Source organism: Capricornis sumatraensis, chromosome X, assembly GCF_032405125.1.
Source record: "Capricornis sumatraensis isolate serow.1 chromosome X, serow.2, whole genome shotgun sequence".
NCBI classification, from domain to species: domain Eukaryota; kingdom Metazoa; phylum Chordata; class Mammalia; order Artiodactyla; family Bovidae; genus Capricornis; species Capricornis sumatraensis.
The window spans coordinates 67,844,891-67,860,335 of NC_091092.1; the positions used below are offsets into that span (position 1 = coordinate 67,844,891).

At 35.6% G+C, this 15,445-nt stretch overlaps 1 protein-coding gene across 1 annotated transcript in view; it reads left to right on the top strand.

Annotated features, from left to right (window-relative positions):
- The window catches only part of HDX (highly divergent homeobox), a 214,712-nt gene that overhangs the window by 114,069 nt on the left and 85,198 nt on the right, over positions 1–15,445 (top strand). The window contains exon 4 of the mRNA XM_068962922.1: positions 3,064–3,210. Within this exon, the coding sequence (XP_068819023.1) occupies positions 3,064–3,210 (147 nt within the window). The remainder of the gene's footprint in view (positions 1–3,063; positions 3,211–15,445) is intronic.

Sequence of the window (15,445 nt, forward strand, 5' to 3'; positions counted from 1 at the left end):
ATTCCCTGAGGATTCTCAGTCTAATTGCCAGATCCTCTGGTTGGGAAGTCTGTTGCGGAGCCTAGAACTTTTGCAATAGTGCAAGAACTTCTTTGGTATTATTGTTATCCAGTTTGTGGATCACCCACCCAGAGGCTCTGTTGTGGGGCTAATGGTGACCTCCTTCAAGAGAACTTATACCTCACACTATGGCTCCCAGGACTGCTGCTGCCAGTGCCCCTTTCCAGCAGCAGGCCACTGCTAACCCATGCCTCCACAGGAGGACTTCAAACACTCAGACAGATCTGACTCTCCCTTGTAGGGGGTCACTGCTCTTTTCCCTGGGTCCTAGTGCCCACAGGGTTTTGTTTATGCCCTCCAAGAGTCTCTGGCAGGTATGAAGCTTGATTTTAAACATAATTGTGCCCCACCAAGTGTGTTGTGGCTGCTTCTCCTTTGTACTTGGATGTGGGGTATCTTTCTTTGGTGGGTTCCAACAGCTTCCTTATATGCAGAGTACATCATGAGAAATGCTGGACTGGAAGAAACACAAGCTGGAATCAAGATTGCTGGGAGAAATATCAATAACCTCAGATATGCAGATGACACCACTCTTATGGCAGAAAGTGAAGAGGAAATAAAAAGCCTCTTGATGAAACTGAAAGAAGAGAGTGAAAAAGTTGACTTAAAGCTCAACATTCAGAAAACGAAGATCATGCCATCCGGTCCCATCACTTCATGGGAAATAGATGGGGAAACAGTGGAAACAGTGTCAGACTTTATTTTTTGGGGCTCCAAAATCACTGCAGATGGTGATTGCAGCCATGAAATTAAAAGACGCTTACTCCTTGGAAGAAAAGTTATGACCAACCTAGATAGCATATTGAAAAGCAGAGACATTACTTTGTCGACTAAGGTCTGTCTAGTCAAGGCTATGGTTTTTCCAGTGGTCATGGATGGATGTGAGAGTTGGACTGTGAAGAAGACTGAGTGCTGAAGAATTGATGCCTTTGAAGTGTGGTGTTGGAGAAGACTCTTGAGAGTCCCTTGGACTGCAAGGAGATCCAACCAGTCCATTCTCAAGGAGATCAGCCCTGGGATTTCTTTGGAAGGAATGATGCTAAAGCTGAAACTCCAGTACTTTGGCCACCTCATGCGAAGAGTTGACTCATTGGAAAAGACTCTGATGCTGGGAGGGATTGGGGGCAGGAGGAGAAGGGGACGACCGAGGATGAGATGGGTGGATGGCATCACTGACTCGATGGACATGAGTCTGAGTGAACTCTGGGAGTTGGTGATGGACAGGGAGGCCTGGCGTGCTGCGATTCCTGGGGTTACAAAGAGTCAGACAGGACTGAGCGACTGAACTGAACTGAACAGCTTCCTGTCGATGGTTGTTCAGCAGCTAGTGGTGATTTTGGTGTTCTTGCAAGAGAAGATGAGCACCGTCCTTCTACTCTGCCATCTCGCCAAACTCCGATATAGGAAAGACACATAAAATTTTTATGTTATAAATAACTTGATCATTATTTTACTTGATGAAAAAAAAAAACTTGGATGACACGCTTTGATTATTTTATTGTAAACACGTAATTTATTACTAGTACTTGTAATGATGTTAGTAATTAGGATTTGTTTGTTTGTTTTTAACTATGGCAGGAAGAAGAGATCTAGCTGGTATTGAAATTCATTAACACACAAAGAAAAGCTGTATTATATGTCTTACTGAGAGACACGTGTTAATTATACAGTCTAACTTCATTTTCTTGGTAGTAAACTGAGAATTCATATATTGCTTTTACATCCTGATAGCTAAAATTTGTTTTAAAAAACTGTAGCTTTAAAACAAATTTGCACCTGTTGTTTATTATTATATCAGTATTAGCTATGATAACCCTTTTTAAGTATGGTTTACATGTCTTATACATTACCTTTCATTGTTACCTGAAATGAATTTAGAAGAGAGTTCCTTTTTAAATTTCAGTTAAGGAAGAAACGTTCAAAACTATTTATATCTAGGAAGGCTTTGAAGTCTCTCCTCTGTGTGGGACCAGATCATTTATTCTTAGGCAGAAGGCAGCGACAGAACCTCATACCTCATGCCGTGATTTGCCACTTTAATTCTCTACTCATTCACTCTCATGGGCTTTCTCCGACTCTCCTCATCACTCTCACTCTTTCATCACAAACACGCATATACTCATACAGGATTTTACAGAATATATATTTTTAATTAAAGTTAATTTTTAGATGTTTTAACCACCCCTTGAAATAATTGGAGACATCATAGGGATAAAACTACTAGAAAAAATCAGATATATGTCTATTTCTAACTGTCATGATATCTCTGTGCCCTGTTGAAAGAAAGTCCTTTGTCCTTTCTTTTCATGTCTTCTTATTCACAAATAAAGGTCATTATTCCATCATGCTTCTAACTTACTTCTTAGGGGTGCCCCTAGGATTCACTGAATTAAAACAATATATAAAGTCCATAGTTACTTGGTTTTTAAAAAAGCTAAGAATTAAAAAGACAGGCTTATTCTGAAACTTTCTGAAGATATAAATGTGATTGTTCTTTTAAAAAACATTATCTTCTTATATTTCTCTTATTTAAAATTTTAATTAATTATAACATTAATTGGAGCTTATCTATAGTAAATCTAGGTTAATTTATCAAAAGAGCACTGTGATATGATCTCAACTCTGGTGATTTTAATATATGCAGTATGAGTGTGAAAATATGCATTATAGAGAATAGTTTGAGAGAATATAACAAATGTAACTTCCAGGATGGTTAGTGATTTAAATTATCTTCTTTTAAAAATGGATTTGTATCTTCTACAATTACCTGTATTATTTGTGTGGTTACAACCATTTAAAATCAGCATTGCTTAATTACTATCAGTTAACTTTTTTTAACCTATTTTATTCTAGCACATGTTCATCTCATAGAAATAAATACCATGAAAATGTCCATTTCAGAATGGGGAAACACAGAGTAAGAATTATGAGATCAATTGCTCTGATGATGCCCTTTAATATTTGATTATTGATTATTCTAATTTTTCAAAATGTTCTTTACAGCTACAAGATCGCACTCAGTTCAGTGACCAAGACTTAGCCACTCTTAAGAAGTACTGGGACAATGGCATGACCAGCCTTGGCTCTGTTTGTCGAGAAAAAATTGAAGCAGTTGCAACTGAATTAAATGTTGACTGTGAAATAGTTCGGGTAAGGGATTTTCAATAATTTTCATGTTGTAGTTGATGAGTGTCACAAATGAAAGCCTTAAAAATTTCATCATTTGTGTTTCTTTAATAACTAGTGATGTTGAACATCTTTTCATGCGCTTTTTTGGCTACCTGTATGTCTTCACTGGAGAAATAGCTACTTAGAACACCTGTCCATTTCTTGATTGTGTCTCTTTTTTTGGATATTGAGATGCATGAGTGGTTTGTACATTTTGGACGTGAATCCTTTGTCAGGTGCTTTCTTTGAAAATATTTTCTCCCATTCTGAGGATTGTTTTTTCGTGTTGTTTATAGTTTCCTTTGCTGTGCAAAAGCACTTAAGTTTAATTAGGTGCCATTTGTTTATTTTGGTTTTTATTTTCATTACTCTAGGAGGTAGATTGAAAAAGAGCTTGTGATGATTTATGTCAGGGTGTTCTGCTTATGTTTTCTTCCAAGAGTTTTAGAATATCCATGCTTAAATTTAGGTCTTTAATCCATTGAATTTATTTTTCTGTGTGGTTTCTGACTCTTTGCAACCCCTTACAGTCCATGGAATTCTCCAGGCCAGAATACTAGAGTGGGTAGCCTTTCCCTTCTCCAGGAGATCTTCCCAATCCAGGGATCAACCAGGTCTCCTACATAGCAGGCAGATTCTTTACCAGCTGAGTCACCAGGGAAGCCCGTGTGATATTAGTTCAGTTCAGTTCTGTTGCTTGGTCATGTCCGACTCTGCAACCCCATGGACTGCAGCACATCAGGCCTCCTTGTCCACTGCAAACTCCTGGAGTTTACTCGAACTCATGTCCATTGAGTTGGTGATGCCATTCAACCATCTCATCCTCTGTCATCCCCTTCTCTTCCCACTTTCAATCTTTCCCAGCATGAAGGTCTTTTCCAGTGAGTCAGTTCTTTGCATCAGGTGGCCAAAGTATTGGAGGTTCAGCTTCAGCATCAGACCTTCCAATGAATATTCAGGATTGATTTCCTTTAGGATGGTTTGATCTCCTTGGAGTCCAAGGGACTCTTAAGAGTCTTCTCCAACACCACAGTTCAAAAGTATCAATTATTTTGCCCTCAGCTTTCTTTATAGTCTAACTATCACTGGACTGTTTGGATCTGCTTGCAGCCCAAGGGACGCTCAAGAGTCTTCTCCAATAACACAGTTCAAAAACATTAATTCCTTGATGCTCAGCTTTCTTTATAGTCCAAGTCTTAAATCAGTGTTCTAATTTCATTCCTTAACATGCAGCTGCCCAGTTTTCCCAGCACCACTTATTTAAAAGACTATGTAGAGCTATTTCAAATCCTGAAAGATGATGCTGTGAAAGTGCTGCACTCATTATGCCAGCAAATTTGGAAAACTCAGCCGTGGCCACAGGACTGGAAAAGGTCAGTTTTCATTCCAATCCCAAAGAAAGGCAATACCAAAGAATGCTCAAATTACCGTACAATTGCACTCATGTCACAGGCTGGTAAAGGAATGCTCAAAATTCTCCAAGTCATGCTTCAGCAATACGTGAACCGTGAACTTCCTGATATTCAAGCTCGTTTTAGAAAAGGCAGAGGAACCAGAGATCAAATTGCCAACATCCGCTGGATCATGGAAAAAGCAAGAGAGTTCCAGAAAAACATCTATTTCTGCTTTATTGACTATGCCAAAGCCTTTGATTGTGTGGATTGCAATAAACGGTTGAAAATTCTGAAAGAGTTGGGACTACCAGACCACCTGACCTGCCTCTTGAGAAATCTGTATGCAGGCCAGGAAGCAACAGTTAAAACTGGACATGGAACAACAGACTGGCTCCAATAGGAAAAGGAGTACGTCAAGGCTGTATATTGTCACCCTGCTTATTTAACTTCTATGCAGAGTACATCATGAGAAACGCTGGATTGGAAGGAACACAAGCTGGAATCAAGATTGCCGGGAGAAATATCAATAACCTCAGATATGCAGATGACACCACCCTTATGGCAGAAAGTGAAGAAGAACTAAAAAGCCTCTTGATGAAAATGAAAGAGGAGAGTGAAAAAATTGGCTTAAAGCTCAACATTCAGAAAACGAAGATCATGCCATCCGGTCCCATCACTTCATAGGAAATAGATGGGGAAACAGTGGAAACAGTGTCAGACTTTATTTTTTGGGGCTCCAAAATCACTGCAGATGGTGATTGCAGCCATGAAATTAAAAGACACTTACTCCTTGGAAGAAAAGTTATGACCAACCTAGAGAGCATATTGAAAAGCAGAGACATTACTTTTCTGACTAAGGTCCATCTAGTCAAGGCCATGGCTTTTCCAGTAGTCATCTATGGATGTGAGAGTTGGACTGTGAAGAAGGCTGAGCGCTGAAGAATTGATACTTTTGAAGTGTGGTGTTGGAGAAGATTCTTGAGAGTCTCTTGGACTGCAAGGAGATCCAACCAGTCCATTCTCAAGGAGATCAGCCCTGGGATTTCTTTGGAAGGAATGATGCTAAAGCTGAAACTCCAGTACTTTGGCCACCTCATGCAAAGTGTTGACTCATTGGAAAAGACTCTGATGCTGGGAGGGATTGGGGGCAGGAGGAGAAGGGCACGACAGAGGATGAGATGGCTGGATGACATCACAGACTCGATGGACGTGAGTCTGAGTGAACTCCGGGAGTTGGTGATGGGCAGGGAGGCCTGGCGTGCTGCGGTTCATGGGGTTGCAAAGAGTGGGACACAACTGAGTGACTGAACTGAACTGAACTGAACTGATGTTTTCCCCACTGCATACTCTTGCCTCCTTTCTCATAGATTAGGTGACCATAGGTGTGTGGTTTTATCTGTGGACTTTCTTTCCTGTTCCATTGATTTATATATCTATTTTTGTGCCAGTACCATACTGATTTGATTATTGTAGCTTTGTAGTGTAGTTTGAAGTCAGGCAGCCTGATTCTTTCAGCTCCATTTTTCTTTTTTAAGATGACTTTGACTATTTGGATTATTTTGTGTTTCTAAATTTTTTTGTTCTAGTTCTTTGAAAAGTGCCTCACACCAATTAAAATAGCCATCATAAAAACGTCTACATACAGTAAAGCTGCAAAGGTTATGGAGAAAAGGGATCCCTCCTACACTGTTGGTGGGAATGCAAATTAGTAACACCATTATGGAGAAGAGTATGGAGGTTCCTTAAAAACCAAATATAGAACTACCATATGATCCAGAGATCCTGCTCCTGGATGTATATGTGGGGAGAACTATAATTCAAAAAGATACATGCACCACAATGTTCTTTGCATCACTGTTTATGATAACCAAGACATGGATGCAACCTAAGTGTCCACTGGAAGTAAATGGATAAAGAAGCTGTAGTGCATATACACAGTGAAATATCATTCAGTCATAAAAAGAGAATGAAATAATATTATTTGCAGCAACATGAATGGATCTAGAGATTATCAAACCAATTGAAGTGAATCAAAGATTAATATTATATGATATCACTTATATGTGGAATCTAATAAAAATAATACAAATGAACTTATATACAAAATAGAAAGAGACTCACAGATTTTGAAATCAAATTTATGGTTGCCAAGGGAAAATAGAGGGGAAGTTATAAATTAGGAAATTGGAATTAACACGTACACACTGATATATATATAAAATAGATAACTAACAAGGACCTACTGTATAACACAGGGAACTTTACTCAATATTCTATAATAACCTATATAGGAAAAAAATCTGAAAAATAATTGATATACATAAAATTTATTCACTTTACTGTACATTTGAAACTATCAGAACATTTTAAATCAACTATACTCCAATTAAAATTAATTACAAATTGTATGAGGTGCTTTAAACAATGCTACCAATAAAGTGAAAAAACCCACAGAATGGGAGGAAATATGTGTAGATCATATCTATGTTAAGGAATCATATCCAAAATATGTAAAGAACTCTTACATCTCAATAATAAAAAGGCAAATAATGCAATTAAAATGGGCAATAGATTAGAATAGACATTTATCCAGAGATTTACAAATGACCAATAAATACATAAAAACATGGTCAACATCAGTTGTCATTATGGAAATCAAAACAACAGTGAAATAGATACCTCTTAACACCCGCTATGATGGCTATAATAATAATTTAAAGAAAACAGATAATAACAAGTGTATACCAGAATGTGGAGAAGTTTGAACCATTATACACTTCTGGTAAAAATGTAAAATGTTTTAGCCACTTTGGAAAATAATCTTCAAAACTTTTTACACAGAGATATATGACAGAAATTCCACTCTTAGGTAATACTCAGAAGAAATGAAAACTATGTCCACTCAAAAACTTTTACATGGAGATGCAGAATCTCTAGCTATGGAGGGCCAACTATGGGACTTGACTATCCATGGATTTTCATATCCCTGATGGTCCTGGGACCAAACCCCTATGGTTACTAGCCGACTGTAGATTTACATAACTAAGTTGTTTCAGACATACTTAAAAATGTTTCCAATAAGTACATCGAGTAAAAAAATTAGATTTCTTTTAGCATTTAATCTACATTGACATCAATTAATCTGCTTCAAGAAAAACCGATTGAAATTTGAAGCAAAAGTATTTTATCAATTTCAATATTACATCTGTTCAAGTTAAATAAAACTACTAATTCTTATGTCAATTCATAAGTTTTAGGTTGTGTTCTGTTTGGAGCTGCCTGATAGAGCTTGTGCTGTCCTGCTCCATCCAATCTAGGATGTGAATCATCCTTTTCTCTGGTATATTCATGCTGTATATGCCACCCACATATTAATCCCTTAGTAGTCCTCTTGGTTATCAGATTAACTGTCATGGTATCACAGTGCTTGTGTTCAAGTAACCCTTATTGTACTTAATAATTGCTCCAAAGCTTAAGGGTAATGATGCTGGCAATTCAGATTTTCTCCTACTGCACCTAATTTATAAATTAAACTTTAGCACAGGTGTGTGTATAGAAAAAACATAGTATATAGAGAGTTAAATACTATCCCTGGTTTCAGACACTCACTCTGATAGTGGGGCACTACTGCACATCTCACATACTATATAATTAATGATAGATTGAAAATTATAGTGATCAGTCATGAAAACTGTAGCTTACATTCCATTTGAAAGATATTAATATTTGTATAAGATTTAGATAATAACAGTAGTGCACTGTTAAGTATTTAACAACAGTTTTTTAAGGAAAAACACTCTGATTTGTATCATTTGTTGATTTCTATGATATAAAGATTCCTGCCATGGCTGATTCCATGGCTCATTTAATGCAGATTTCAGAAGAGATGCTAACAGCTGGCTCTTCTGAGCAAGTAAACATAGTCTTCAGCTCACAGTAAAGGATCATTCCAGAAAATCAAGAGGTAACTACTATTAAAGAAAAAAAAAAAAAACAAAATACAGAACTCTTCCAGAGGAGAAAATATTTTCTCATACATATATACATGAATAAAGAGGGAGAAATATAGGGGAAAATCAGAGCATATTTCTAAAAATAAATGATATTCTCAAAATGAATACTGTCATGCCCAGACTTTTGCTTTTTATTTTTTTAGGATTCAGATGAGAAGTCAAATTAAATCCTGTATTTACTGAGCATTCTACTGCTGTTTAATCACTAAGTTGTGTCCGGCTCTTTGAGATTTCATAGACTGAGAATGCTATGTGTTATACATATGAACTGGGAAATAGAAATACATAAGACACATCCTATCTCTAAGGAGCCTGAAGTCTAGCAAAAGAGATAACAAAAGAATATAGGTGACTGAAGAGGAATTGGAGTGGGAACATGGTATGTGGTGCCTAAGAAAATGCATCTCTAAGGAGCCTGAAGTCTAGCAAAAGAGATAACAAAAGAATATAGGTGACTGAAGAGGAATTGGAGTTGGGAACATGGTATGTGGTGCCTAAGAAAATGCCACAATTATGGAAATACAGAGAATGAGTTTTTGTTGTCATTGTTGTTTTTAATCAAAATTATATACACACATAGCTCAAGGAGTTAAGTTCTGTAGAACTTGCTACAAAACCAACATTCTTTACTTCTCCCATCCTACCATTTTGTGGCAGCCAGAATCAATTATTTCCACCCTTTAGATGATTTCTTTGGTATTTACCTCTATCTGTGAATAACTCTATATTAATTAGAATTAGGTTTTGCTGTGAATAACAATGATTCAAAATAAATAGGCATTTATTTTAAACTATTATTAAAATAATATTTTAAACAAGATATTTCAAGTCCATGTATAAATCTAGAGCTGGCATGGCAGTTCTGCCCTGTGAAGTCCTCAGAGATTCTGATGCCTTTCATCTTTCATTCTGCCATCCCTATGATGTAGCTCTTGTCCTCAAGGTCCAAAATAATGACATTTATGGTCCAAGTAGCATAACAGAGATGAGGAGAAAGAAGGGGACAAAAGTATGTACCAGCTATCTTTTAAAAGGGATTCCCAGAAACTGCTATAAGACATGTTCACTTAAATCCCATTGGCTAAAGATGAGTCACATGGTCATATCTGCTGCTGCTGCTACTGCTAAGTCACTTCAGTCATGTCTGACTCTGTGTGACCCCATAGAAGGCAGCCCCCCCAAGCTCCGCCGTCCCTGGGATTCTCCAGGCAAAAACACTGGAGTGAGTTGCCATTTCCTTCTCCAATGCATGAAAGTGAAAAGTGAAAGTGAAGTTGCTCAGTCATATCTAACTGCAAGGAAAACAGCTAAGGTAGTTATATTATGGAGATCCATGTGCCTAGCTAAACTTTCTATTATATTGGATGAGGGATAAATATATTGGAAAACACCTAGCAGTTTCTTCTGTTTATATCACTGTTTCTTGATTTTTTCAGTGTTAGGCATTGCTGATTGATATTTTACTATGAAATGCAAGGTATTCTAACTCTTTCAAGATCTCTTCATTGATCCTTTTCACCTAAATGCATATTTCTTCTCTTCTTACTCTCACACAGTATAATTATTTCATAATTTTGGTTAGTCTGATATTCAGTGCTAACATTATTATGACTATGTAAATGCTTTACCATTTATCTTATGTAGTATAATATTATTTTTTGTCCTTTCCTGAATAGTTTTATTTTGTTTCCTTGAAGCCTAATATTTACTTATTTTTTGGTTCTTGTATATTTGCTTGCTTAATTTTCTAGGTACTGACTACTAATTTATCCTGACACTCTTCCCCACTTGTACATGTCTCCTTTCAGTATATTCATACACATTTGGTAGTGCAACAATTTTATCATCTTAAAGAAAAATTTCCTGGAATCTTCTGATATGCTCCAACTTGAATTGATTACTCTGCACCTGGAACACAACTGTTACCCTGAGATTTCTATTTTCAATCTGTTCATTCTTTTGTTATACATTCAATAAGATATTTTCAAATTTATCTTCCAAATTTTCCACTGGGTTTTTTTATTTTTGTTCTTATTCAATCTGTCATTGATGCTAATAAACTCCATGTATCATGACAGCACCTTTCAGACTCCTTGGATTGTCATACTAGTTCCTTGAGACCCCCATACTCCAGGAGAGGAGACACAGAGACAGAATATTACTGAAAACATACTCTCCTGAAATGAAAGATAACCACAGGATTCCTAGCTAAGATTTTATTTGATATAAAAAAGTTTTAGGCATAATTGATGTTAAAAATGGCCAAAATCATTGACTGTGCAGAAATCTTTATCTTTATAGAAAACACTAACATACAGAAAAAGGAAGAAGTATTACAATTTTCTTCTTGTCTGTGGCTAGTTAAAACTTATATCAAGAGGAAGGGAACATATGTACACCTATGGCTGATTCATGTTGATGTTTGACAGAAAATTACAAAATTTTGTAAAGCAATTATCCTTCAATTAAAAATAAATTAATTTTAAAAACTTCTATTATGGGAAAGACAGTGAACTGCTTACTATCCTTTTGTCTTTAGGGATTTTTCAAAATGCAACACACTAATGGAAGAAAGAAACTTTGAAAAGATGCTGTGTTTTAAGAGACCTCTTTTTTATTATTAGGTAGATAAACTGCAGACAAGAATATGTTTGCAGATAAATATATTTCTGAGATATTGGGAGAAACTAGGTAGATGTTTTTAAGTCTAATAGACGTTCTAATTATTGATCACAAAAATGAACTTTGCCTCAGGATGTCTAGTCAACCACTACTTGTAGAATAATGTGGAAATTTTGGATTCTTGTTTTCTTGTAATAGCTTATAATTCTAAAAATTCTTGAAGGGAAACGGCGTATTTTCCTTTAACTTCATTGAATGTTACTATGTGCATATATTCCTTTAATTTGGACAGGTTTGTGTCGATTATTTATTGACTTACTCACTCACCAAAGATAAATCAAACACATTATATGCCCGAACTCTACTAGATGCCATGGGAAAAACACAGCTCTCCTTAAGAATTTGCAAATTAGCATGATCAAATTTTTATTGTCTCTGTGCTTCAGTTCACAGTAAATGGACGTAATATAATAATGGGTTGTTTTGAGATAGTAATAATATATGTGGATAATAAGTGTAAAGCACCATATGAGTTTCATAAATTTAGTTCCCTGCCCTATCTCTCTGAAATTTAGTTTAATGCCTTGCCTTTCTATCTATGTTAGGGTTATAGTGGACAGATGTCAAAACGAACTCTTGTGTGTCAAATATTTGCATAAACAATACCTTTCAATGTTTTAAATGCATTTTGAAAAACAAGTAAATTTCATGAAAAATAGATGTATGTTTTTAAATTTTAGATTATATTTATTTTCCAAAAATTTTAGATTATATTTATTTTCCAAAGATCATGACTAGATTTAAAGACTGCTTTTCACTTATACTGTTTTTACCTTTCTTTTTTTCCATTAAATATTTGACCCTCTGCCACTAATGTATATATATAAAACAAATTGCCCATGGTTGACTATATACCATATATAGTATACCACATACCATGGACATTGAATTAAAGCTGGTGGGCATCTTGAGACTGAATTTCATACTCTTATTTTATATAAGAAAAGTGTGGTTAGATAGGGGTATGGCTTGTTGAAGGACACACAGCCAGTTGGTTTATTGGATGCCAGATTTCCTTATTACCAATCCAACATTATTTCTATTTCTATTTCACCAGAGTATGTTTTACCATAAGAATTACTTTGCATACTTCTTAAAAATACTGATCACCCCATCCCAGATCTACTAAATCATGCTTGCAGGGAAGGGTCCTAGGATCTGAACATTTCCTTTCCCGTAATAATTCTTATGACATATGACTTTGGAAAGGATTTCCCTTTACTACACTCTGTTTATGGCAAAATATTCTAGTTCATTCTTTCCCCCCATAATACTTGGTCAAATTTTGTGATTTGTATTTTTCTAGTCTATTTATTTATTGTTTATACATCTACCAAATTGTACATCTAAGTTCCACAAAGGGCATATATGAGGCTTACTTGTTTACTACTGTATCTCTGGCTCTAACACAATGCTTATGCATCCTTGATGTTCAATAATATTTGTGGAATGAAAGAATGAATTTTTAATACAATTTTAAAGGTTATACTTCATTGACAGTTATTACAAAACATTGGCTATATTCCCTATGTACAATAAATCCTTATAGTCTATTTTACACCCAATAATTTGTACTTCCCTTTGCCCCATCTCTATATTGCCCTTACTCTCCCCTCCACTGGTACTCACTAGTTTGTTCTTTATATCTGTGAGTCTGCTTCTTTTATGTTATATTCACTAATTTGTTGTATTCTTAGGTTCCACATAAGTGATATCATACATATTTGTCTTTCTTGATCTGACTTACTCCACTTAACATAAAGCCCTTCAAGTCCATGTTGCTACAAATGGAAAGATCTTTGTTCTTTTTATATGGCTGAGTAGTATTCCACTGTGTGTGTGTTTGTGTACACATGCCACAACTTTTTTATCCATTCATCTGTTGATGGACACAGGTTGCTTCCATATCTTGGCAATTGTAAAATAATGCTGCTATGAACATTGGAGTGCATGTATCTTTTTGAATTGGTGTTTTTATTTTTATTTTTTTGGATATGTACCCAGAGATGAATTGTTGGGTCAAATGGTAGTTCTATTTTTAGTTTTTTGATAAACCTCCATACTGTTTTCCATAGTGGCTGCACCAATTTACATTCCAACCAACAGTGTAGGAGGTTTCCTTGGGAGAATGCATATTTAACAGAAAGGTATGCCCTTTCTGCATAGTACACAGGAAACAGGTATATAATGATATACATTTAAACTAACAAACAGCAATTTGGAATATTATTTTTTCTATTTTTAATAGAAACGTACTTATAAGCTTGTAAGGCTTGAGAGTTCTCATTTTTAGTAGTCATTATATTTGTCCTGTTAATACAGGGGGAATTCTGGTTGAAAAGATATAGTTATTATATAAATTTATGAGCAACTGTGGAGTGGTAAATATTATCCAGAAGACTATAGATTTGGAAACCAGTTACATCAATTTATAGATTCTTCAGATAAGGAACTTGAGGCCTAGATTGATAAAATAACTTAACCTTGAGTCACATAAAATGGTTGAAAAACTGTATATTTCAAATCCCTATAAAACAAAGAAATAAATACTCAAATTCCTCGATGGCCTAGTGGTTAGAATTTGGTAATTTTATTGCTATGGCCCAGGTTCAATCTCTGCTTGGGGAACTGAGATCCTGCAAGCCACATGGCATGCCCCTCCCCCAAAGGGAATAAATTCTCTTTACATAATTGATAGTTGGAGTGCAGAAAAGGCTATATCAGATAAGGTGAATCGAGAGTGAAAAAATGGAACCAAGGCTTAGATTAATAGGACAATAGATATTGATTCAGTCTAAGGAAGAATATTTTGGAAAAAAAAAATATATATATGTATAAATATATAAAATGGACTGGGAAAATCTTGCAAAGTAGTATGCTTCATTGGAGAAGGCAATGGCAAGCCACTCCAGTACTCTTGCTTAGAAAATTCCATGGACGGAAGAGCCTGGTAGGCTGCAGTCCATGGGGTCGCTAAGAGTTAGACACGACTGAGTGACTTCACTTTCACTTTTCACGTTCATGCATTGGAGAAGGAAATGGCAACCCACTCCAGTGTTCTTGCCTGGAGAATGCCAGGGACGGGGGAGCTTGGTGGGCTGCCATCTATGGGGTCACACAGAGTAGGACATGATTGAAGTGACTTAGCAGCAGCAGCAGCAGTATGCTTCATATTCTTGAAATTTTCATGCAAAGACTAACTAGCCATTCACCTACGTTGCTGAAGAAGGAACCTTTACATTAAATGGAAAGTTAGACTAGTTGGCTTTTAAGATTACTTCTATCTTCTATGATTCATTGAAAGTGTAATAAAATCATTAACATTATATTTGTACACCAAATTATTTTCTCACTGCTTTCCAGTTTTAAGAAATATCCAGAGAGGAACTATTTCAGTCCTAGTATGTAATAAATTCTCATATAATCCTGGGGTTCACATGAAATTTTATTTTACCTTTATCACTATGCATTCCATAATTACTCATTTCTCCCAAGATGGGTGAAAAAAAAAAGTTGAAAACAAATCAAAACTGGTTTGTTTTCCTTTTCTCCTCTTTTCCCAAATCTTCATGACCTAAAGGAAACAAAAAATATCCTAAGAAAATTATATTGGTCTTAGTCTGCCCACATGATCATTTTTCCAAGCATCTATGGCTAAGATTATTGTGTAAAAGAAGCTTCTGCATTTAAAATTTGATAAGCATCAGTATTCAAAGATAAAAAAATAGAGAAAATAAATGACAGTTTAATGGAGCTTTAGTAAGAAGTTTAAATTCTTTACTTTTTCTGAAGTCTAATAGTTTATTCTCATTGAGACCATATGAAGGAAAATTGAAACAGAACTATACTCTTTAAACTAGTACTTTCTCCGTGGAAGAAGTTACCAAAGCTAGCAAAATTAATATTCATAATTTTTTTTCTTTTCTACCACATAGTTTTCACTTGGTAGCTTACAAAGCAATCCATGTGCTTCAGGTTTCACATTTAGCATGGAATGCTAAATACATCAAAGGTACTACATTCCCTAAAATATGAAGAGAAAATGCACACACAAATATATAAAGAACTAATCTTCTTGGATTAACTAAATAGTTCTGTTTTCCCTTGCATTATGTTTTACAAAATCTT